General features: G+C 35.6%; 1 protein-coding gene across 1 annotated transcript in view; it reads right to left on the minus strand.

Annotated features, from left to right (window-relative positions):
* The window catches only part of LOC128996036 (laminin subunit alpha), an 86,121-nt gene that overhangs the window by 4,501 nt on the left and 55,679 nt on the right, over window positions 1–25,941 (minus strand). The window contains exons 37-58 of the mRNA XM_054421159.1: window positions 25,554–25,780; window positions 25,117–25,284; window positions 23,508–23,664; window positions 23,294–23,388; window positions 22,462–22,655; window positions 21,873–22,012; window positions 19,566–19,855; window positions 18,930–19,123; window positions 17,793–17,995; window positions 17,241–17,394; window positions 16,425–16,608; window positions 15,904–16,034; window positions 15,407–15,688; window positions 15,021–15,261; window positions 13,884–14,057; window positions 12,888–13,055; window positions 12,331–12,534; window positions 10,457–10,572; window positions 8,454–8,692; window positions 7,640–7,765; window positions 2,251–2,394; window positions 357–523 (exon numbers count right to left, since the gene is read on the minus strand). Of these exons, the coding sequence (XP_054277134.1) occupies window positions 357–523; window positions 2,251–2,394; window positions 7,640–7,765; window positions 8,454–8,692; window positions 10,457–10,572; window positions 12,331–12,534; window positions 12,888–13,055; window positions 13,884–14,057; window positions 15,021–15,261; window positions 15,407–15,688; window positions 15,904–16,034; window positions 16,425–16,608; window positions 17,241–17,394; window positions 17,793–17,995; window positions 18,930–19,123; window positions 19,566–19,855; window positions 21,873–22,012; window positions 22,462–22,655; window positions 23,294–23,388; window positions 23,508–23,664; window positions 25,117–25,284; window positions 25,554–25,780 (3,998 nt within the window). The remainder of the gene's footprint in view (window positions 1–356; window positions 524–2,250; window positions 2,395–7,639; window positions 7,766–8,453; window positions 8,693–10,456; window positions 10,573–12,330; window positions 12,535–12,887; window positions 13,056–13,883; window positions 14,058–15,020; window positions 15,262–15,406; window positions 15,689–15,903; window positions 16,035–16,424; window positions 16,609–17,240; window positions 17,395–17,792; window positions 17,996–18,929; window positions 19,124–19,565; window positions 19,856–21,872; window positions 22,013–22,461; window positions 22,656–23,293; window positions 23,389–23,507; window positions 23,665–25,116; window positions 25,285–25,553; window positions 25,781–25,941) is intronic.

Genomic DNA, 25,941 nt, shown 5'->3' on the forward strand with positions numbered 1-25,941 from the left:
TAAAATTGGACTGTACTTGAAACACATTTATTCAATTAACTTATAGGTTTATTTTTATGGTCTCTGTTACTTTTTCAGCAAGAGCCAAAGCTAAGTAGGTTGGCTTTTATGATAAAATTTTTGCTTGATTTTACAAATGTAAACAATTTCCAAACTTCAACAAAAAATGTTCAACTAAAACAATGACATCAGCGATCTTAGGATATCGAGAGATATTCTCTATAAATAATTAACTTGTGTAAATAATAATATGTAGGGTTGAATCTTAAAACAAAAAATCCTTATTGTTTAAAAAGTTTCATGTTGCATATCAATAATATAGATTAACTATATTAACTTTCTCCTTACAAGCTTACCCTTCCATCCTTAAGGTACAGTGCTATGAAATCAATGTGTTTCTGATCATGGACATATAGTATGATGCCTTCTGTGGAAACAGTTTTTATTTTGACGGAAAAGTCAAATTTGTTTCTCAGTCGACCTGGTAGAGGATCATATTCTACTCTGCTTCCAAACTTGGTGCCTAAAAATAAAGATATAGAGAGAAAAAAAATATATATATGCACTGTATCAATGGTTGGAAGCTTATATATATGTTATTTATATGGCAGTAGGAATACACATACTCTTCCAAATCTAATTAAAAAAAACTTAATACATTCTAATGGTTTCTTGAACCATTTTAGTAAAAAAAAAACATTTCACATCATATTAAGAAATAATCATATTCTAATATTTCTGCAAAGTTATGGAGAAGTGTTTTACAACAAGTGTAATAAATTCTGCTCTATCTTTTGATACATAACTTGGATCATTGGATCATTTTTGCTTGAGTTATCATGCTAACGGACATATATATATGAATTTGAACGGATGGTGTTTTTGGCTTCTAGGGACATCAAAATGGAAAAGTAAATCAGTCACGGGTCCAAGTCTTACCATGAGACCTACGGTAATAGCTTATTCCCTATATGGGAAATTCACTAAAATTAATAATGCCCAAAAAATTTCAGTATGTAACTGGAATCAAAATACTCTCAAAGTATTAATAACAACAGATAATTAAATATAATTCCAATAAGTAATATTTTTCAAATAGATTGAGCAAGTTTGGTGAAATCATTGAATAGTCAAAGGTATAATAAAGGGAACTAAAAAACAGGTGATCATACAAGTGTTAATAATCCAAACAATTGATAAGGTTTATACCACGAATACTAGAAAGACCCGGTATGGATCATAAACATAAACAAATGACGTTTTTGGCCCGAAAGTAAACAATACCAAATGTTAATTAATGCTATTAGTATAGGGGTTTTGTTTACTTTCGCGCCAAAAAGTCATTTGTTTATGTTTATGATCCATCATACCAGTATTTTTCTAGTATTCGTGGTTTATACCTATAGTTAGAATGCAACAACAGACAGCCACATTGGTTATTGTTTCATTGAATTGACCTTTAATAAGTTTTACTGAAATGAGTAGACAATGGAACAACAAACAAGAAGAGGAAATTAAGAGTACTGAACATTGTGTAATGCTGCACTGTTTCAAGTGCCAAGAATGAAGAAGTTTTACTAAAAATAGAAGCAAGTTCCTGACAAGATTTGCACAGCCTTGATTGGGGGTTCTCAAAATGGAAACTAAACTGGGATACAAAGAGTGTACACAAACTAACAACTCTATAAACATTATGATTAAACATGTTCTACACTTGTGCAATTGGTTAAAATATGTCATGCTTCATGAGTCACTCTGTGACTGTCAAGATGAAAACAAACAGAAGGGAAAGTACTGATAAAAAATTGACTCATTCATAATCTTTTGAATGACTGTGAAACGTTTGAACTGATTTCTCTTAAGTAATAACGTCACTCAGTTAGTTGAGTGTGACCTAACTAAATATTTCAAAACTCAAATAGACCTACCTAGGATTATGAATTTGGGAAGTAAATGCATCCAAAGAGTCCTGAAAACCCTAATCTTCCTGCAATGTAAGGTGTTAAAGAACACAATAATTCTTCAATTGTTATTATTACTACTAAAAATATATACTTAAGTAATTTTTACAACAATCCACCTAACTAAATTTGGTGATTGTGGAAATGAAATGAAATATAATTTTTCTATAGTTCCTTTTTCAAAGACTTCCATACAAAAAAGTGCAAATCATTGTCAAAATAAATTAAATTTTCATCATCCTTATTGTTTTCGTTTTGACATATTTCTTTGCTTGGATAGATAACTCACCAAATCTAACCCCACTTTGAGGTCCAACCGCAGAGTCTGTGGCAGGGTACAGGGGTAATTTGCAGTTCGGCACCGGGGTAGGAGCTGGCGTTGGCGGCTCCGTGGATGGAGCGGGGGGCCCAAACCTGTCCACTTCAACTGAAACTAAATAAATACATGGAGAAACAAAAGTTAGAAAGAAAACAATCAGTTTAGATCATTGGGTTTAGATTCAACCGTCATGGGCCTGTACATCTATGAAATGGTTAAACTACTAAATAACAATCTAAGGCTAGAGCGCTCAAAAATATTTAATTTAGACATCATTATTCCACACATAAAAAACTACCGTTATATCAACCACAGTTACATCCCTCTACATATTCAATCTTTTTATTGATACATTATGAAAATCTATACTATTATAAAAAAGAGGTGGTTGCTGTATGTGTGTATGTGTGTATGGGAAAAGTAAACTCGAAAAATACTGGTCGGATTGGGCTGAAATTTGGCATGATGATAGCTCACATTCCCGATTAACATATAGGCATATTCTTATTTCAAAAATCCTTTCGGGCTCCACCCCAGTGGCTCTGGAGTTTCCCATGTTAACCTTATGAGAAATGGAATTATTGAATCTTAACAGCTGTTTCAATTAAACAAGTTGGTTCTGTTCTATGATTATGAAAATAATTAAATAAATATTTACAAAAAAAAAATCACTATCACTCAAAAAATATACTTGTAAAAAACTACATAAGTTATTGATTTAAAATGCATAAAAAAGAAGGTATTTAGGCCTACTCTGTTTCTTTTTCAAATGAACAAGAGTTATTTTAAAAATTGAAATCATTTGTGAACAGTAGAAGTTAACTAATTTTATTTGATTTTTTATGGTAACTTTTACTTTATGAATTCAGAAATAATTTTAGCATTGTGATTTATTAATTATAGCTATGTTATTACTTTGACAAAACTCCCATCATTTGTACTTTGTACTCTTCAATATGTTATGTTTGAATAAAGAATTTAAATTTCAAATGTTTTATGTTAAGATTACTACTTCAGGTTTATGTCCTTAAAAAAATTATATTCATAAATTTTTTTTACATAGCATAGTTACAATAGATTTTTAGGACACAATGGAGGTAGGCTAATAAAATAATAAAAATATGGTCTACAGTCTAGGCATTTCAAACATACCTATTTAAAGTAAGACATTACCTGAGTTATCTTTGTAATTCATTTAAAATATGAAGACTTTATAAAAGGAGTTGTTAATAATTTTGTCTTTGTATAAAGTGATTCTAAGTACTAAATTAAATCCTCAAAAATTGCAAAGTACACAAACTATAAAACAATAATCTTAAGGCCTTCTTTAAACACAAGACACACTTAAACAAAAAACCATTTACATAAAAGTACACTAAAAATTTGTCACATTTAATTGAAATCGTCACCAGCACAAACTTTTAACACACTATCCTGTCCTGCAGCACTTTCATCCAACTTTTGGAAATTAGGATAGAGCGTGTGTCCCAGAGTTTTTTCAACTGTCGCTTTCAGGCCAATTCCCACGAGACCAACAGTTTTACCGAGTGCCTCTTTCGCAGTCATCGCTCTTGTTTTTCTCATCGTATCCAGAAACTGCAAGTCCGCTGTTTCAATTTCCTCCACGCTCTTCTTCAGATCATGCGTTTGCCTGTAGTCGTCAACGGCTTTGTCGTAAGCCTCGTCGTGCTTCTTTGCAATCTCGTCGATAGTGTTGGTCGGAGGTCCATTGTCCTTGGAGCTACTGGGGCCGAGGTAATGGAAGCCAGGGAGAGTAAAGTCAGCCAGTCTAGGCAACAAACTGAACCTCCTCTTGTTGTCTTCTTCTCTCCTGCAGCGCTTGGCCAGGCAGGGATTGTTGACTGACCGCTTCTTCCTCTTGCCAGCCATGTTGCTCTCCAAACACACACTGAGAGACTGCCAAGTCTACTTGTTCTTGAAATACAACGACCTTGACTCTGCCATCAGCTGATTGGCAAACTTTTAGTCAGCAATCATGCAACAGCTCTTAGAGGAAAAGTGTTAATGTTTATCACTTCTTATCTAGTCCTGTCATTGACATCTGTTTAAAAACAGATTGCAAAGATGATTTTTTAAATAAGTTACATATTTTTTTAAATAAAATATTGGTGGGTTAATTTGTATTTATATTGGTAGTAAAGCAAACCCATACAGTAGGCTATAGTGTTCTTTTTTTAATTTTAAAAAAGCTACTACTTTTTATATCAAAATTACAGTAGCCTGAATACAGTAGTTAACCGTACTTTAAAATCTCAGTTATACGTTTTTCCAGGTGTTTTGAGTTTTTTGATAGGGTATTAAAGTAATAATTATTATTAATTGGCTTAAACATATTTTATTTGTTTAACTAAGGCTCAATAATTCATAAAACATTATTTAACCTCTAATACCACTTAAATATTTAATTCAGTACAAAGTATGGGTCTCGCAGTTGAAGTCTACAACTTGGAACTATATCATTAAAATTTATTCATCCAAGCAAACCTCAGGAAATTATAGCAAAATAAATTGAATAAAAAATTAACATTCCTAATCTAGTTTTAGTGTTTGACAATTTAAATGTTTTACCATACATACATATCCAAATTTTTTTTTATTTAACACATAACTTAACTTATTTTAAAGAAATAACTTTATGATAGAGATTATCTTTCATAGTTTGAAATTTCATTTTTAAAAGACAAACGTAGTTTAGATAATTGCAAGAATTGTTATAGGTATACATCTTTTTTATATGTTATCTTAATACTATTGTGTTCTTGAAACAACATTGATGACCTCTATATCACTGCCCTCAATGCTGCTATCAGTGTACCATTGTATCAAATACTGATTTTACATCCTAATTAGTTGACCTTAATGTGTTAACTGTAATTTGATATTGTAATACTTTACTAAATATAGACAAACACACACTGAAAGCCTATCAAAAAAGCCTACCCACAGCCACATTTTTTCTTAGGATAATTCAGAAAACTAGAAATAATCTAAAAACTCATAAGCAAATCATGCATATTAAAAAACAAATAATTATGGGTTTATAGGGCACATCTAGTCAAACTAACACGTTTTATATTATACATAACATCAGTTACCAAAGTCCCTTATAAACACATTGTGAAGATTTTCAGTTGAAAATGTTAACATTGTACAGTTCCATGCCAACAAATTGGCATTTATGGTTAAAGGTGATGTTTACATGCTCATTGAAAATCAATGATGCCATATTAATAACACAATATTTAAAAAGATACAAAACCGGTGATTTGAAATCTTTAATTTATTTCCACAGTGCTGTATGTGGAATCAAAAACATACAACATAGTAGACTACAGGACAATTTGCTATTTGTTGTGATTATTGTAAGCAAATATTGCTATTTTGAATAAGTCAATTGACGATTTAATGTAATGATCAGAGTGACAACTTATCAAGTAAAAACTGTGAGATCATTCTTCACAGTGTTAAGTAAATTTATGTTTGGCAATAATTGCCAAACATAACTTTACTTAATACTGTAAATATCCCATTTCTTTTTTGTTAGTAGTTAAACAATACAATCCTAGAGTAATATTTTTGCTTCAAATGTCTGAACTTTTAACTTAATTATTTACTCTGATCCCATACAGTGGACCATTGTTTTACTTGGCCTATGGCCCAGCTCATTTTTGGCACAGTATGCCAAATATAAAACCTGCAGATTATTAAACATTTTCATGTTGTCAAATTAAAGATAACTTTAGACAAACATAACTGACATTTTAACTAAATTTTTCCAAGATTTACAAATGAACTAACAAAATATTGTAGTTATTTTTTAATGTCACTCTTTCAATTGATACTCCTAAATTCATGTTTTGTATTTTATTACTAAATCAGTATTTGAGTTATAATTATGTTATATACTTTACGCCACACTACACTATTTTGACGAACTTCCCACACAAGGATTTAGTCCAGAAAACAGCTGTTTGCCACCGGCTTAATCAAATGGGGTTTCATTGCGTACTACTGTACTGAAATGAGTTTTACCGGACACCAATCAGCTGATTATACTGTATTTGGGTGGCAATGAGTAACTTAGTTATAAACAAAAACATAACCTCTCTTAGAGGTTTTGACTATTTATTGTTAGTCCTTTAGTTGGTAGTAATAATATAATTATAAGGATTTGTACAGATTTAGTAGTATGGCGTAAACTATCGTACGTCACTCGTCCAAAATGTGTTTACCGGACTCGTATGGTGATCCCCGGCAAACACTTATTTTGAGGACTAGTAACGTACTATACTATTCTGAAGAGTGAGAAACTATAATCTAACTTTACGGATCATAGTTAGTTTCTGTTACAACTATTGAAATATCACTGCCCAGAAAACTTATGAAAAATCTCTTAAAAGTCTTAAAAAACCAAAAAAAACATATTTTGAGATGCAATTTATATCGAGCAACAAGGCAGATGAAATAGGTACTTAGATAATCTTTGAAAGTTAGTGAATGGGGCTCAACTAAACTCACACCTTCAAAAGATTCTGAATCAGTTTGACGTTTTTATGTCTTTAAGAATTAATATAAAATGTGAATATATTTAAATGGCTAAGTCACATCCGTCTGCAAAATGACTTGTTTTAAAAACTGTCTGTAAAAAATTTCAAACTATGATGCCTACCACATCTCTGCTAAAAATCATACAATCTACACTTTCAACCTTTAACACACATAAACAGACAAATGTACCATTCATGTTAGGCTGCTATTAGCCGTGAGCAACCGGTGGTGCAACTAGTGGAGACACTGGTGTCCCACAGCTTTTTGGAACCTGGATACTAGTGGCACAACTTCTCATACCTCGCTCAAACTGCAGAATTTATATTATAGTACAGATATAAAATATAAATTATAAAATTAAAATTTATTTTATTGTACAAAGAGGGCAAAATCACTCCCGGCAGCTTCACGGACCAATTTTTTCGGTGGCACCACCGATCACCCCACGGCTAATAGGCACCATTTGAGTCAATGCCCCTCTACACGTCGGCCACCGGTGTCGCCACTAGTTGTGCCACTGATTGCTCACGGCTAATAGCGGCCTTAGGTTAGCCGATTTCAAGTAACCCTCTCGTATTAGTGAAGTAATTGAGTGAAGATTATCCGACCCCTTCAAAGCAAGATACATACTAACTATAGCTGTAAGGTACTTGTATTTCTTTTGTTCTATTTTCCCTAAATTTCACAGTCTAAGCCTATTTTTTCTTCATCACAACTAATTGCTCAGTGCTAAGTTCTTCTTTATGCACTCTTATAAAAACTTGGTGTGAAATACACTTAAGCCTTTTACCTGGCGAGTCCGACACTTCCTCAGGTGGTTCTTCAGGACTGATGTCATCCTCTTCTTCAGGACCCTTCACTGCTCCACCAATGTCCTCCGGCCCTGGCAGCTCTCCGGAGATTGGTAGCTCTGGCCCTGCACAAACCAAGGATCACAACCAATTTTACAAGTATATTTTACCTAAAATGTTTGACATACATGATGTTTTTTATCCATTGAAATAAATTGTTTGTTTGATGTTAATTTGATTTAAATGTCATTTGATTTAAACTTTTTGGGATAGTAAGTTTAAAAATGTATTCATCCACTTTTTTTAGTTTCCGACATGACAGGACACAGGATTTTTATTTTATTGTTGAACAGGAACAGAACATGATTTTTCTTTCTGTACAAAAAGGGAAACTTGAGTTATGGCTCAGAAATTAGGGTACCAAGCAAATAAAAGAGAACAACGCCTAACATTTTTGAAAAAGATGTAGAGTTCTAACTCTCTACATCAAATTCTACATACAACCATTGGCTACAACTCTATGTAGAGTTGTATTTAGACCTGGACATTGTGGCTGAGGTAAGAAGCAGGAGAATGAGATGGGCTGGACAATGGATACATGAAGTAAAAAAAGTCAAAAGATGCTAAGTCAAAAGAATATCTCTGAATAATCCGATGGAAAACGAACAGAAAGGCCAAAGCTGAGATGGCGAGACAAGATAAGAAAACGCATGAGAGGACTGGGAGGAAGGGAAGTGGAGGTAGTGTGTTGGTGAGGCAAAGTACCAAGTACCATCTTGGGCACCAAGAGCAACAGCAGAATGCAATACTCACGTCCAGGTGGGATGGAGAACGGTGGTTTGATCTCCTCATCCCACAAACACTTTCCGACAATGGCTTGACTAGTGTCCGTGAGGTTTGCGAAGTTTACTACGACACCGTTGAGTGTCGCGTCTCCGATGCACCCTGAGAACTGTGGCTGCAATGCGAGTGCTGCGTCCACTCGTGATGGTACACCACCAAAGTACAGGTTGCTGTAGAGCAGCCTCATTGCTACAGCAGTGTCGGGTGATCTGAACAACAGAGAGGATACTTAGTATGTTAATATTTGGCAATAGTTAGCAACAGAGTAAATGTTAATTTTTTTAAAACACTTTTGCCTCATGTCATTTTTTTGCTTTGTATACTCAGTTATTTTTAGGAAACCATTCTTTTAAGAAGCAACATAGTTGTTTTATTGTATGTAGCTTGTTTGTAGGAGTAAAAATATTTAAAATAGGGTATGCTAAACTAAAATATCAGTGATGTACTTGCATTGACTGGGAGTTTTTGCTAATTATTTTATTCTTTTTTTCGCACCTAGTAGATCCTCTCTTGACCCGCTCTTATCAGGTATAAATAGTGGTTAGTATGGAGAATTATAAAAAAAGTTAGTTTAACCAATCTTTTTTAAGGTATCTACAGTTTCTTTATCGGAGTTAAACAATAGATTTGTGTCCTTGCAAGTCTAGATTTGTTATAAAACCTTTCAGATGATCCAACCAAGGTCCCGTCTTGGCCAGTTAAGAGAGGGGGTACAGTAGAGTCCCGTTAGTCCGAAATGGTTGGGACCGGGCCCATTTCGAATTTTTCGGATAAAACATTTTTTTTTTAATTTTGAAAAAAAATTTTAATTTTTTGAATTTTTTGTTTTGTTTTAGGACGCAGGCACGAGCCCGGGATTGTTTTTGACATTACTTAAGGCTATACCTAGTGGCTGCAGCATTATCACTTAATAAAATCCATTTGTGATTTGGTGGGATGGGATTGGAACCCGGGATGAAAATAAAAAATGTTAATAACAAAAATGGTGAAATATTTACTAAAATACTCTACAAAAAAAGTCAATCTCATCCGGACGCTACAGAACTCTTTGACGAGGTACAGCTAACTGTGTTAAAAGCTTAATAAAAAAAATTTTCAAAAAAAATTAAAAAAGTTTTATTTTTATAAAAAAAATATTTAAGATATATTTTTTGGTTTTGGATTAAGCAGACTTTTGGATTACCGAAGTTCGGATTATTGGGACTCCACTTTAATTTATAACGAGTCATAGTGATCCAAGTTTATACATGCAGTTAATCAAACGTTGTCTGAAATATGCATAACATGTGATTAGTGGTAATGCAAAAGCAAAGGTATTTGAAAACAAAGCTTGCTATCAAAACAAAAGCAATTCATTATCATATTTTTTATACAATGTTGCACACATGTGTGTATTTCAAGGTGTATATGAATGCAATGTAGAATGGAATGAGATGACTGGGATAGTGGCGTCGTCCTGTAATCCAGCTACTAGGAGGTCACGAATTGTGGATATTTATAGACATGCACTGTGGTAGCGATATTCCCTGGTGTGGATTAACGTCTGCACTAGTGAGTACTACAACTATCCGCAGTACTATCCTGATAATTAGACCAATTTGTTAATACCAAGACAAAAATGTGATTTGGATTCCACTATAAACTGTGGTCCCTTAGTTGCCATTAGCTGTATGGGCTATTAATTAACAGCTGTGTGTAAGGAGTATGTCGGCCTTAGTCACTAACAAGACTACAAGATCGCACCACTCATCCTACATTCATCTCCATTCATACTTGGCTTAAAATACCTACTTTGTATGGTAACCATTTCAATGAAAAATATAAAACATAAAAGTATTAAAGATCTTTGTAGTTTTGTTAACTTCCTCAACCCTTTGATTGTTACGTGAGAACTACAACAGCTTCCCAGCCAGTTAATAAGGTGACTTGATATTGGGGGTCATGTTATAGAGGTTCCACTAAGGTGAACTCACTTGAAGTTGTCGTAGTCATCGATGTCCAGCAGCAGAGGTTCCCCGGTCTGAGAAGTAGCCACTATCACGTGCCAGTGGCCGTCGTTGTACTTGGTAGCTGGGCTGCTAGATACCTCCTACACCACACAACAGGTCAATTTGTTTACATTTTTCATCTCTAGATATCAAAGATTTTTGTTAGGATAAAAAGCTAATCTGAATTGGAAAGAATGTAGATTTTCACAAGAAACTCACAAAAAATTTAATATTTCACCTTCACTACCAATGGATCTGGAGACTTTCCTCTCTATAACTCACACTTTCTTTGTTATAAAACTATGTAAGTGAGGGAGGAAATATTCTAGTTTATGTGTACCTCTTAGTTTAAAGATTTTGTTTTACTTGAGCTATGGTGGACACTTTGCCATTTGTGTGAGCCTCTATCCAAACATAAATCCTTCAAACTTAGGCCCTTTGTGCTCCATGTTCATTCTTTATCTGTACACCAGATTTTTTTACTTTCTCCCATCCATACATAGAGTGAAAATGACTGATGAAGTTATGACCGACGCTCATATTTGACTGGACTTATGCTTAATATTTTTACAAATTTGAAAATCAGCTGTATTTTAATTGTATAATTTTGACAGTTGATTTATGTTTACTTTTTGTAAGTTTTCTAGAATAAAAATAATGATGAAATTTCTACATTTAAAAAAGAATTGATTTTTTCTGTAATTTAGTTCAAACGGTCTAATTTAAACAAAAGTTGAACCGTACAATGTTTAATTGTTTCTAAGTTTGATTTGTTTCAGTAATTAATCTGTTTACAGGAATTGAGAACAATTCTAATTTTATTATAACCAGAAGAATTGTAAAACATGGCGACCGTGACAGGACCAGAAATTATAGAAATAAATCGACTTAAGAAACAGAGAACGGTAATTCGGAGATCGTTTACAACTCTTTCGCAAAGTATCTTGGACAGATTGAATTCTAACAACCATGATTACCCTGAAATCGAAGCAAGTATGAAACTGTTAGAGAAAAAGAACGACCAACTTAACGAACTCAATGATAAGCTACTGGAAAAACTTCTCGAATCAGACTGTACGGAGGAGCAACTCACCGAAGAACTCAGCGGATCGGATGAGTATTTAAATAAGTTCTTTCTGATAAAAGCTAAATTTGACAGTTTGACTTTGAAATCTATTGAGGATGTAGCTTCAAGTTGTAGTAAATCATGTTCAAGTAAACCGAATACCTCAAAAGCTAGAATAAAACTTCCTAAAATCAAGTTTGTTAAATTTGATGGAAATTTGAAAAATTGGCTACACTTTTGGAGCCAATTCCAAAAGATTCATTTAGACTCTGACCTTAAAGATGAAGATAAATTTCAATATCTTATTCTAGCTACTGAACCCAAATCTAGGGCTGGGGAAATAGTCACTATTTTTCCCCCTATAGCTGACAATTACCCCAAAGTAATTGAATGTCTGAAGTCCAGGTTTAGGAATTCACAAACTAAATGCATAAAATGACAGAAAAATCTTATTTAAAATTTTTATCAAAGATGATGTATTTGATGTTCCTTTAAACAATAAACCAAATGGCACAACCCCTAATGCTGTTAACATTCTGGTTCATTTATTGCAGTTTTTGTGATTTTCTCCATAAAATATCATAGATACTCCCATTGCTTACCCATTAAAAGGGTTGTTGACAAGCTAATGGGAGAAAGTACGTGTCAGTTTGCTGATACCTTTTATTTATTTACTAAAATTCACAAATTTATTTACTTAATGTACAAGCCTTTCAAGACCAATGGTTAAATACTCCTAAAAAATGTTCTTGTTGCAACTAATCAATTACAATTATTAAAATAAAAACCTTACCTGTCCTCCACTTTTGAAGACAATGTTTCCATCAACCAGTTGCAGTGAGGAGGAAGCACTGCCGTCTACAGCATAGGCAATGAGACCGTTCGGGTTGGTAGTCTTGATCTTGAGGATCAGCTGTACAATGTTGTCTCTTGCAGTGGCATTGCCCCACCTGGCATAGCCTCGGGCTCCCTCTTCAAATGAGATCACCCCAGCAAACTGACAAAGACGTGGGAATTACAACAACTCCACAGTACCACAGTCAACCTAACCTGATTTTAATACCAAAGAACTAAGAACAGGTGTTTGTAATGGTCAAAACTAGAAATTTGTAATTTCACAACTGAAATTGAAACTTTAAAAATAAAATTTTAACACACAAAATTGGATTCCTCATTCTTTTCTGGATATGGTTTTTGAAAACTCATTATACAGTATAAAGATTCCTTACATTATTTCTTTGTTTATCTTTCTCTTCTTTTAAAATGTATTTCTAAAAATGAGTCTGTAACAGTACATTACAAAATTCTCGCAATGTTGGATCAGACAAAATAATAAATTAAAACTATTACCTTGACAGGACAGCCGGGGGAAACTCCAAAGACATTGATGTTATTGCTGAGGTCGATACTTGTTTGTCCGACTTGGACCTCGTCTATGCAGCCGTCAAAGCCGATGTTCGTTACCCCCTCCACAGCCACATCTCTTGGTGTTCCTCCAAAGTAGAACGTCTTTTGTACCTGCAGTTAAGATATCAGAAATATCAGCTTAATTACTTAACATTACAATCTGGAATGTTCTCATGGCAGTGTCTCATTGCCAAAGAATATTTGTAGACCTCATTCAGTCTACGAGCACCTTACTCGATTTGCATTTGAATGATAGTTTTTTTTGCTATAAAATTTATGTATTTGAACTGAAGGAGCTAAACATTTATTATCGGTTGATTCTAGGAAAGCTGTAGGTACAATATGCAGAATCCGGAAACAGTGATTTATTTCTTTAACCATTAAGGATAGTGGAAAGAAGCTTTACACAATACTACTACTAAAACATTTACTTTTTGAAGTGAATATAACTTTTTCCCACCATCCGGTCCACAGGATGTCAGAAGGAAATCCTAAACGAGAACATAGGTTGAGTAGTACATTAAATTAAAGATCTCTAAAGCACACTGCCGCAAATCTGACCACAAAAGATTCATTGTAGCAATTTCAATGTAGTGAATGGTGGCAATTTAAAAATACTAATTTGATCTTGTTGAACAAAGCTAAGATGCTATTCAAACTAGTTTTAAATTGTCGCCATTTTAGCTAGGAAAACCCTTTTTGGGTTGGATTTGCAACACTGTGTTTTCCTAATGGAGACCGTTGATTTAATTCAGAAACAGTTCCACATTATTTTATGTATAGCAACAAAATCTGTGATGCACACAATTCATTCCTGTAACAAAATAACACCAATATAAAATTGGTTAATCATTCAAGAACAAGATTAAGTCGTAAAATACTCTGGACTAACAAATGAGCATCGATTGCTTGATAATATTTTTAAACTTATTTACTGACCAGCAGGTCTTCGCCCTGGGTGCTAGAAGGTCTGTATTGCTTGGCCTCGTCCTGTCTGTTGTCCATTACCAGAGAGCCGGCCAGTCCCTTGCGAGCAGCAGACACCGAGTGCCACTGGCCGTCGTTGTAACTCCTGTCTGTCTGTAGCAACACATGCTCTGTCCCCATGTAGTACTGCCAACATAACAGGATTTGAAAACTATAATATTGTTTGTGCCATGCTCATACTGATCGATTTGTTGTATAATAAGTGGTGCAGGTGAGTAAGAAATATATTTTTTTGTTTTTACGGATTATAGTTGACTCTTGACAATCTACAGGTAAAGTCAAGTCAGGTATTAAGTTCAATTGATAAATAATTGAAAATACAGTAATTACAAATTCACTACACAATTTATAACTGCATTTGTAATGTATGTGTTGCTAACATAGTTTGGGTTATTGTAAGTGTATGATTGTTATGTTCAAAACATGTATTTATTCTGTTATAAATAACATTAAATGTTCAAAACTCAAAAGACTTTCTATACCAACAGGAACTGTGCCAGATTTACCACCAGGCTTACTAGGCTGCGACAAATTTTTTGTACAAAAAGTAAATTTTGCATTTACTAGAAATAATAGTTTGCAGCAATCGCAAGTGACGGCGATGATGTCTTAGTGATCATGGAAGATGTTCTTGATTTCACCGTGATCCACCAAATGGGCAGGGGCGGCTCTTGTCATTTTGGGTAGAGCTGTAAGTGCCTTATATGACTTACAGAAATTAAACTGTAACACTGTACTGTTTCACTGTAATTTCACTGAACAGAAATTAAATTCCAATATATCGTACATATATTGGCTGATGACTCAATTATCACAGTACTGGATTGCAAAGTGTGTCTTACCATTAAATGCAGGTTATTAAAGTAAACTGTGATTTTAGTGATAAATTGAGATGCCCTAAAATATGTTGCAGTGTTTTTCAGGGATAAGAAATTACATAAAGAAAAAGGTAACAAAGTATAAACATTTCAATTGAAGTTCAGATTTTGAAATTCACATCAACATTGTGACTTTCACCAAATTATTTGAGTAGAACATTTTACTGGACAAATTGGCTGAAATAGAATTACCATGACACACAATTTATACCTGATAGATAATCTTTCCTCCTCTCATTTCAATGGACATCATATGGTTGTCCTCAGCCTGTCTCTTGTTCCTGGGCTGTTTACCGTAGGTCAAAAACAAGAGTCCATCTTCTGCAAAGGTCTTAAACGACATCTTGATGTCTGAGCGTTTCTTGACCCCGTAGGTTTGGCCATCAATCACAGCATATCCTTCCCCATTGAAGCGGTAACCAGTGCTCATGGATACATTGAGGAGTTTATCTCTAAAAAAAGAGAGAACTTTGTTTTATTTCATATTTTTCTTGAATTTTTATTTGAAAACTTGACTGTATGTAAACTTAACTCTGTTATTATGGTCTGGCACATAGCTTTTATTTTACTTATTATATGCGTAAACAACAAATTTACCTCTCGATAGAGCCTTTGTTGAGGTTAGCGGCATCTTCAAAGTTCCAAAGTCCAACTTGGGAGTCACCTATAACAAGCTCTTCAATGTGGCCTTCAAAAGAGGACTTAAGCGAAGGTTGTACGTCGAACGTGACTGGGAAACCTCCCACAAACAGTTTAGAGAGATCCTTGTCCAGGTTAAGCAAAGTAGATGTTCCCTTGAGAACGTGTTCCACTGGGTGTTCTCTGATGTATTCTGGTGTGATTTCCTCTCTTATCTTGAACTGAACGCTCTTACCAGTCCTGTGGAAAAAAGGTTCTTTAATTATTAAAAGACTAATTTTGTATACATAACAGCCAGAAATCAACTGACTATCTGTTCTTCTGATTATCTATAACTTACTATCTGTTCTTCACAATACTAATTAGATAACAACCGAACAGTTACACATAAAGCACAAAAAAGTAACACTCAAATCAAAATCACATGCGTAGAGAGATTGAGTGTGTCCGTTTACCTGTCCACAACTGCCTGGTACCACTTGTCGTCGGACACATACTTGTTGTTGTTGATCTGCTCAGGACCCGAGCCCAGGTCAATGGTCAACACGGGGTAACCATTCTCCAGTTGGAGAGCCATAAAATCATCCTACAAGAGAGCAAAAGTTAATACAAATTTATAATTAAATAATGCAATAAAAAATATGTAAACTAAAAGTTATTGCTTGGTTTCCAATCAAAGGGTTAATGAGACAACTTCAAACATAGGACCCAAGGCAGTCACTAATACTAACAAACTGCAAACTTGGTTTTCAGGTTCCAATTGTTTCAGTGAATTACACTTTAAATAGAAAAACGTTTCAGCCTTGTTCAAGGCTGTAACAAGGGCAAAACGTCAGCTCTTAGTTATTTAGTTCTGTATCATGGTCTAATCTACAACATTTCAATGTTAACCTTCCTGGAAGGATATTTTTGAACTTTGAATTTTTGGGTGCATTCAACTTTTAAAAGTTGGAAAATCCAAACCATTTTAACTTACAGAATTAGATCTTCTCATCTTGCGACTTGTGCCTTTCTCATTTCCGAGGTAGATGATCAGACCGTTGGGCTCTGGAGTCTTGAAATACACAGAGACATGGGAGTTCAAACCCTGGTGAGTAATGCTGTCTGGGTTTCTCAGTTCCAAAGTTGTGTTGCGGAAGAAAGTAGCTCCAACTTTGATTCTGAAGTGGAAAAATGTTTTAGTTTATGTTTAATATTATTATTATATAGTTCCTCCATGCAGTGCACGGGTCTATGCAGAAAGTGTGTACATTAAGATTGAACTGTGAAGCTGTGAGGAGCTCAATTAGAAAAGAAGGACACACTTGGGCAATATGTCAAGAAGTAGTCACCTGCCTTAGAAAATGTTGATTGGTAGACTGCATGCATTCATGAGATTTCAGTACACGGATGGCCTCTGAGTACATCAACCGATTGTTGAGAGAAATTTTTCAATCTTGTATGAAGCGCAAAGGGTCTTGGTCTGTCTTTCAAGATTTTATGATGATCTATCAACGAGATAAAGGTGATAATATTTGTATATTATATTGCAAAATCAACACTTTTAAGACATTAAAACTTGCAATGGTTTGAAATAAGAATTTGTGAATTTCATAAGCCAATAAAATAGTAGTTTTTAAACTTCATGACTATAATATTAGTTACTAACAATAATGGTTTTCTCATTAGGTCTACTATATGGATCCAATTTAGTTTGAGATAGGTATAACTGTCTGACCATCTGACAACAAATGTGTAAAAAGGGTCTACATAAAAAAGGAAAATTAATATCAAAATACTGATAAAAACATACCTGTTAGCTAAGTCCCTAGCCATCTTTACTTTTTGCTTTAGATCTTCTAGGTCATCTTTTATTGTCTCAGCCATCTTCTTCAGCTCTTGAGGTTTCTCTTTTAGCTGTTCAACGAGTTCTATCATGTCAGGTAGAATACTGTTGACTTTGTCCACTGGAACAGACAAATTTAATTTTTTTTTCAATATGAGAAATCCAATACAATTCAAACATAACAGTTATCAGCCATATCAAAAGTCAATTGTTTAACAAAACAGCACTCAAAAAAAGTGTATTACAATAAGAATAAACACTGTGTTCCTTTTGTACTGAATTGAACTAATTTAAAGAGTCTAATTAACTCTCACTAAAGATTGATTATCACTGACTGAGAGAAGCGGTAGGTTTTAGAGTGATAAAATCTTTAGGAGGTTCAGGTAAAATCACGAAGTAAACAATTGATTAAAATATTTCAAGTTTACAGTGTATTTCTAATAGTTTTTATGTTGTTTTGAAGATAATTTAGGCCGCATGGAAATTTACAATAGTCTATGGTAAGTTCATACAACTCACACTCGTTGTTTGCAATCTTGACGTTATCTAGAGCATGTTGGTTATCCTTGTGCAGCTGTTTGACAGTCTGAAGTTTCTGCGGAATGTCAGCAGCATTCTGGTTAATCTGGTCTAGAGCTCTGCGGGCAGAATCTGTCACTGCGTCCAGGTTTCCAGAGTCGTAAACACCCGTCAACTCCAACTGAGGAATGTTCTCAAGCCCTCTGCAAAAGGATACAGTTGTGTAGGGAGTAAAACGTAATTGGTACAGCTGGTAAATAGATGGAAAATTTGGCACAGCTGTCCTCCGTGGATGATTCTGGCTAAAGAGGCAGTTGATCAACGCTTAAGACACATCTAAGTGTTTGTCACTGTTTTGAAAAATTGATAAAATTCTCAGTATAAAGGTTGCATGTGGAATTATGTTCTAGAGACTTGGCATACCAATAAACATTGTTTTTGCCACTACAAATTATCAATTATCAATCATTAATGTTTCAAGAAATGCAAGAGTAGGGCAGGCAGGTAATCTTAAAGTGGATGATCTTGAATTTGAAAGAGTTAAATATTTTAAATACCTTGGTGTAACAATAACAAATTACAAGCCGAGGCTTCGATGGAAGAGCCAGGTGCTGAGGGACCTAGCAGTATTGGGAACCACCCCGGAGGCAGCTGAATATAGAGATCAGTGGAGAGGAATCATTGGCCAAAAACCTTTTTAGGTTTCAGTGGCCAAGGGGGTAAGAAAAGTAAGGTAAATCATAATGAAGTAAACTATGTGTACGAATTTGATTATTGTGATATTGTTCATTTTGTAGATCATATTGGGAACCACCCCCCAGACAGGTGAAGATAGAGAGCAGTGGAAAGGCATCGTTGGCGTGGCCAAAAACCTTTTTAGGTTCCAGTGGATAAGGGGGTAAGTAAGGTAAGGTAAATCATAATGAAGTGAACTACGTGTAGCAGTTTGATTATTGTGATATTTTTCATTTTGTAAATCATTGTTTTTAGGCATCCAATTAGTTGCCTTGTGCATCGATCAATTCACAAGTGGTCAAGATTAAGACCACTGGTTGTGCGCATTGCTGGCGCATCTTCCGCTAATTATATCTCATCATATCAAAAAAGTTTGTTAAATTCAGACTTTTTAAGTTGTACCTCTTGACTTGGTTGTAGGTGTTGTTGATGTGATTGTTCATCCGTTTCACGTGGCTCAGGTCGTCTTTGGTTGCTTCCAGTTGCTTACTCGGGCCGTCCGCAGCTCTAAGAGCATCTTCCATCTCGTAAATCTTCTTCAGCAGCTCGTCATTCTTCTCCTTCACTCCATTGCTGTTGCTGACAATGTTTTCCGACTGAAATAAGTCACATTTGGTTAGCTCATGTTACAGTGACGTTTCAAACTGTTGAGTACACTTGTAGAAGAATCATGAGCCGAAATATGCCTGTTTATAAATTATCCAAAGGAGCACTAAATTTGGTTTCATAAGGGTTCGACCGAGAAATATAGAAAAATATGTTCTATAAGCTTGCTGGTTTCTGTTTACCTGATTATTAACACTATAAGGTTAAAGAAAATTTCGATCCATGGCTTGTACTACCTGATACCATCATTAGACCAGTATAAAAAATTAATGAATATCAACAAGTGACCAACAATAAGGCATACCTTGACCTCTAGTTTTCACCAAAAATGATCACTGATCAAGCTTTCCAAAATTACTATAGGAGGGGAAGTCTATTTGTGGCATCTAGGTCCGTGGACTAAAGGTCCGTACATAAATATGTTTGATTTACCTTGCTGGTGGTGTCATCTGCCGCCTTGATAGCGTCCTCGGCTGCCTGGCTGGCATTGCCGATGGCGGTGACAATATCCGCATACGCATTGGCCGCCTTGATCGCACTGTCTGCACTGTCTCGTGTGTCCGTCAGTAGATGGTCCAGCTGCTGTGCACGAGCCGTTAGCTCATTAGCGTGTGTTGTTGCCGCTGACACAACTTCGTTAACTTTATTCAGCCCGTCACTCTGATCCTGCGTCTTCTGCTCCAGTTCTGTTTTGGCTATCTCCAGCTGTGATCGCTGGTCGGCTGCAAACATGAAGATATTAAATTTTGCTGGAAGCCATTGACCAGTTTAGACACTTTCTGATTATTTGGTATGAAATGGGACAGTCTTCAATAGTAGTATAGTGCATTTAGACCAACACCTCAACAAACAAAATTAAAGTTTACCTCTCACTCCTAATTGTTCAACATAGTCCATGAACTGTTTGGTAAAAGGTTACACCAAATTTAATATTCTTTTAAACAGTTTAAGAGAGTAGCAGAGTTTTACACAGGGCTTATGAACTTAATGGTTTAACGAGCTTAGACCAGTCATCTGGTGTTCATTTAATTTAGTTTAATTTATTTACAGATACACCAATTATTACATAAATCACAGAGAAATTACAATACCGGTACTTATTTGTTGAATTAACAAAGAAAAAAAGGCACAAAACAACTAAATATGAAATGATAAATAATTAAACAACAACAATAATTACCCTTTAATTGTGAATGTAACTTGGAAAGTTGTTTTATAGGCTAATAAAAATTTATATATGAAATATCATCATCAATAGTGTTTTGGGGAAGCAAAATAGTTTTTCTTTGTTGTAAGTCCTTTGCATAAAAAATACTATCATGAGGCTAAATGACAAAACAAATTTAGTTCATAAGATTGCTCAGTAAAATTTGAACTACAAGAATGGAAAGGAAGAATAATTGTGAATATTAATAATACAGGGAGCGTCAGAAATATCTGACGGTTTTCAAGCGAGTACAGTCCGGCAGCGGAGTGGAGGGGGGTGGCGGGGAGCGGCTCATTCTCAAGGCCAAGTGACCCCATTTCAGTCGCCATGGAGCAGTGGACCGGTATACATCGCGCGTTTGTCGTTGAGGCGTATTTTAAAAGTGGCGATTCTGTTGTTGATACGCAACGTAAGTTTTGTAGGCATTTTAATGTGGCTCGTGGAGAACCTATCCCATCCCGAAACACCATCAAATTGTGGGCGGATACCTTTAGATCCACAGGATCAACTGCAAAACGTAGGCCTACAGGCCGTCCAAGGTCAGTGAGGACGCTGAAGAACGTGGAGCGAGTGCGACAAGCTGTGCTAACGAGCCTGCATCGCCCAAGCTGCTGCTCTTGGCATGTCTGATCGCTCTATTCGACGAATTTTGCACTCAGACCTTCACTTTCACCCGACGATTGCTATTTTATATGGGTGAAAGTGAAGGTCTGAGTGCAAAATTTGTCGAATAGAGCGATCAGACATGCCAAGAGCAGCAGCTTGTCTACGCGCCGTGCGATGCAGGCTCGTTAGCACAGTTTGTCGCACTCGCTCCACGTTCTCCGGCGTCCTCACTGACCTTGGACAGCCTGTAGGCCTACGTTTTGCAGTTGATCCTGTGGATCTAAAGGTATCCACCCACAATTTGATGGTGTTTCGGGATGGGATAGGTTCCCCACGAGCCACATTAAAATGCCTACGATACTTGCGTTGCAAATCAACAACAGAATCGCCACTTTTAAAATACGCCTCAACGACAACCGTGCGATGTATACCGGTCCACTGCTCCATGGCGACTGAAATGGGGTCACTTGGCCTTGAGAATGAGCCGCTCTCCACCACCCCCCTCCACTCGGCTGCCGGACTGTACTCGCTTGAAAACCGTCAGATATTTCTGCCGCTCCCTGTATAAAAAATTTAAAAAGTATTACCTTAAAACTGTGAGCAAAAATATTAAATAAAAGGGAAATGATGCCTAGTCTTCCAGTGCTAACGTGAGAGGAGCCTTGGTGAGAGGAGGGTTGTGATGGTAGGCCAGTCTATGAGTGTCGGTTAGGATAAAAGAAAGGAGACTGCAAAAAGGAACCAAGAAAATTGTTTACATAAGTAACTTGATGACTAAGTCTCTAACATAAACCATGGGTGGAGAACAGACTGCAAGCATTATTATTTTTTTAAATAGAGTTCCCTTGTCATTGTATTATCCCTCACAGTGGTTCTCAAAAGCTTTTACATGCTGACAATTGTACAGCTATAGCTAACCAACTTACTCAAATCACTCAAAGCAGCCTTGGCACTATTCAGAAGTGCTGAAGCGTTCTTGACAAGTTCTCTAGAGTCGCTCAAGGTGAGGTTGCCATCCTTGGTCAGATACTTGACTGTGTTAACATGCCCTGTTAAACTTGAGTTTCTGCAACAAGGAAATTTGGGTGCGTTGAGTATAGTGGATAGCTTCTTGGACTTTGGTGCGAGAGGGACGAGTTCAACCCATGGCACAACCACAACGGCTTTGAGAGGTTTGGATCACTTTCCATTGTGTGTTCTTTACATACAAATCACCTGGTTTAGCAAAAAAAAACCCAGGCTGATAAATTTTACCTCGTTTTATATATTCTCAAATATTGTTTTGTTTTAATGCATATTGGGCAGTGGTTTTTTTGTTGTTTAAAGGACTTAAATGTTACAACCAATAATTTAGTATCACATTAGTGTCAATGTCAAAGTTTGCACATAGTGTGCAAAGTTTTTTTTTCATAAGTAGACTATTTTTTTGTTCAGGTAAGCTTGTATTATAACAAAATTCCTACAAGAGAGTATATGTTTGATTGTTTGTTTAGTGACACAGGAGTAGAGTTTTACCTATTCTTGGCATTGAGTGCCTCAACCTTCCTAGCGTTGTCCTGTGCCACTTGTGTGTGGTTGAGAAGATCGTTTAGTTTTGTGTCAACTTGGAAGATGCGGTCGCGCAGAGACTCCAACGCTTCAGTCATGTTGTCCGGAGGCCCCGCAAATGCTCTCATCTTATCAAGTAAATCTGCCGCCTTGTCTTTACCCTGTGATAAAAAATTTGAACATATGTTCATGAACATATGTTGCTACCTACCTAAATGTATATGTATAAACCTAAGCTATCAAAGCATTAAGACTAGTGATAAAAAAGCACAAACTATACCAATCAAAAGATACTGGTCAGTTTGTGAACAGCAGATACCAATTATTACAACAAAGGCAAATACAAATTAACACTACAGTAAACTTTGATCATAAAACAAAACCATTGCGGAGAGCTTTTGCAATTCAATTCAATGAATTAACCATTAATCATGATATGCCCATTTAAATGTAGACACAAATATGTGTATAATAACTAATATTGAAAATCTGTATTGAATCCACAGTAATGAAATATCAAGAATCGACATATCTTCAATACTACTATCAAGTTTTCAAGTATTGATAATCGGTTAAGCCCACCCCAATATCCATTACCTATCCAAGTCCAATTTCCAATCACAATTCTGAATTCTATCTAAACATAACGGAACAGTAACTCTGACAATAGTATTACCAAATCATATTCAAATATACTGTTATCATTATAACAAAAAATTTACTATTTTACTGATCAAAGTTTAAATTGGTTCCAGAAATCCTCGGAGGTTTGGACTATTGTACACCACATTATAATTACCTGCATAGCTTCTTGCTCTGTATTACTGAAGTCAACTTCATTGATCTTTTCCAAGATATGTTTCGCCTCGTCCAGAGCATGGTCAATTTGAGGTCCTGATAAACAAAATATTTATTTTAATCTAAATAATACTCTATTTGGTTTTTATTTTTTATCAACAAAATTTAAAACTTTCAGAGTTCCTTAACTGTAGTTCTTGTTATTGATAAGTTACCTGAACTTGTTTCCAAGCTGAGCGCCAAGTCTTGAATCTCCCTGACTGTGTCCTGAGATGTCCTGACTGTCGCCAACACCAAGGACTCCACCTCCCTGGCATCGTCCTTCAGCTTGCCACCTCCAGACACCTTGGCTGCTTCTACCTTGTACTCAGCCTGTCATACATCAAACCAGCAAAATCATCAACCTTGGCTGCTAATAATGTACAGCAATTTGGTGTACTGAAATAAATTCACAACCAAGTACCAAAATATTACTTGGCTAGGAGCAACAACTTGGTGTTAATGATGTTTCACCAGCAACAAGTTGAGTCTATACTCCACTTCCACCAGCTTGGAGGATTGTAAAATCAGCTGATTCTCAATGGTTAGTATCAAGCTCCTTTGCCATGCATTATGTGTGTGTTTGTAAATTTATTTTCTTTTACTTTTGAACAGTTACAGTCTCCAGAGGATAGTATAAGTACAGGGTGTTTACAAAAGAATGCCAGGATTTTAAACGGTCGTTGCTTGTTGACTAATAAAGATAATTAAACGATTTAAACGTCAAATTGAAGGGAAAAGAGCAAAATTTGTTTCTCATACCTTGATGAAATTCGGAAAAATTTAATATAATAAAGATTTTCATCAATTTCATATGAGCGTAAAACTGGCAAAGTCTGTACGCTTAGAGCAATCGGCGGGTTTATCTGATGTCTTAACTGAATTTTGTTGTAGGCACAGACTTAATCTTATAAGGATAACTTCATGTAGTGTCGATTTAGGTGTGTGTTACACGGGAAACAAAACTTAGTTGTTTTAGTTTTAATTTGAGGTATAAAACGTTTAGTTACCTTGAATAGTACCCAAGCAATTATCATTTAAAATCCTGGAATTCTTTTGTAATTCATGTATATTTCCATGTACATACAGCTAAATAAATGTAAGGATTAAATAACTTTGGTGCTGAAACTAACACCTCTATTTTTTAAATATGGGACACAGTAGGCCTACCCGCTTTTCCAAAAAGCGTTATCTCCATCAAAATGGCCACAGGCGTAGCCTAGAAAAAAACCAAAAAGCGTGGTGAATTGGTAACTTAGTTGCTAGCTTGATTGACTGTGAAACTACGGCAGCAAAGTTGTGGGTTTAAGCTTTGTCTATTTCATGTACCGGTAAGAGGGTTTCAAAGTTTCATCATAACGTTGACAGGAGCAAGTATGTGAGAAGTGCAAAATAAAGAAAGCCTGAGTTTTGGACAAGGTCTGGGGGACAGAACAGGTCAACTGCTATAAAAACTTCAATGGTCTATTCTACTGTTTTGGTTTGTGAAGAAAGAGTATAGTAGGGTGATGCTCAACTACGGTATTTAATGAGTTGTGTTTAGTAGACTTTTGGACTATTTTAACTCTGAAAACTGATGAGAGGAAATTATTCCTCCCAACCAGTAACTTGCAACTAACCTTGAAAATTATTTATTAAAGAGAGGTAAATTATTTACTCAAACATATCACCCTCTATACATTTAGACATGAATCATCTGACATAAATATTTTACAATGGTAATGGAAAGTGTACTTTGCGTTTCTAAGAAATTTTCTCTACTCTTATCCACTTATCACTACTGACCTTTCTGTTAAGTCCCCGAGCATCAGACTCGATGTCGTTGACCTTGTTGTTGTAAGGAGAGATGTCCACTTTATTGGAAGGCAACGCATCGACATCAGGCCTCAGCTTGACAACGCTGTCGTTGAAATATTTGAGTCTCTGGTTGGTGAAGTAACTGGCTGCAACCGTCTGTATAATAATCAGATTTTATAGTAAAATTACAAATAAAGGTCATATTATGATTTTTTAACAACTGCTGTTTAGAAACTAAGATATCTAACCTGATGAGTACACAAGATGAAGGTTTAATGCAACAGGATGACTAACAACAATAAAAATTGGTGACTCACAAGTAATTTTTTGTGACAGTTGAGAACATTTTATCACATCCTTTCTATACTCTAAGTCACTGTACTACTACTTTTCGCGACCAACATGACCAAAATCAAAGTCCTAACCTCGAACTCGCCGCTGATGGGGGCCAGTTTGCGGTGGAGGTCGTCGGTGACGTCGAGCAGTGCGTGGTGACAGGTCTCGCACTGAAAGCAGCCCTGGTCGGGGATGAGGACCCAGCGTGGAGGACATCGGTCACACTTCTCTCCCACCACTCCAGGCAAACACTCACACTGACCAGTGCTGGCGTTGCAGCTGGCTCCTATACTGTATTCTGTGTTGCAGCCACATGCTGTACAGAGCAATCATAAATACTCCTTAGTTTGTAGATAAAGCAGTATAAGTACAATCTTGTAGAAGAAATCAAAGCTTTAAGGGTCTAATAGTAATTGTTTTCTTGCACTAAACTATACATTATTTCATAAATTGCCCTATAAGGTCGTAATTGCTTTC

This window comes from Macrosteles quadrilineatus, unplaced genomic scaffold (assembly GCF_028750875.1).
Source record: "Macrosteles quadrilineatus isolate MER2022 unplaced genomic scaffold, UCM_ALF_1.0 Scaffold_5__1_contigs__length_97177068, whole genome shotgun sequence".
Lineage (NCBI taxonomy): Eukaryota > Metazoa > Arthropoda > Insecta > Hemiptera > Cicadellidae > Macrosteles > Macrosteles quadrilineatus.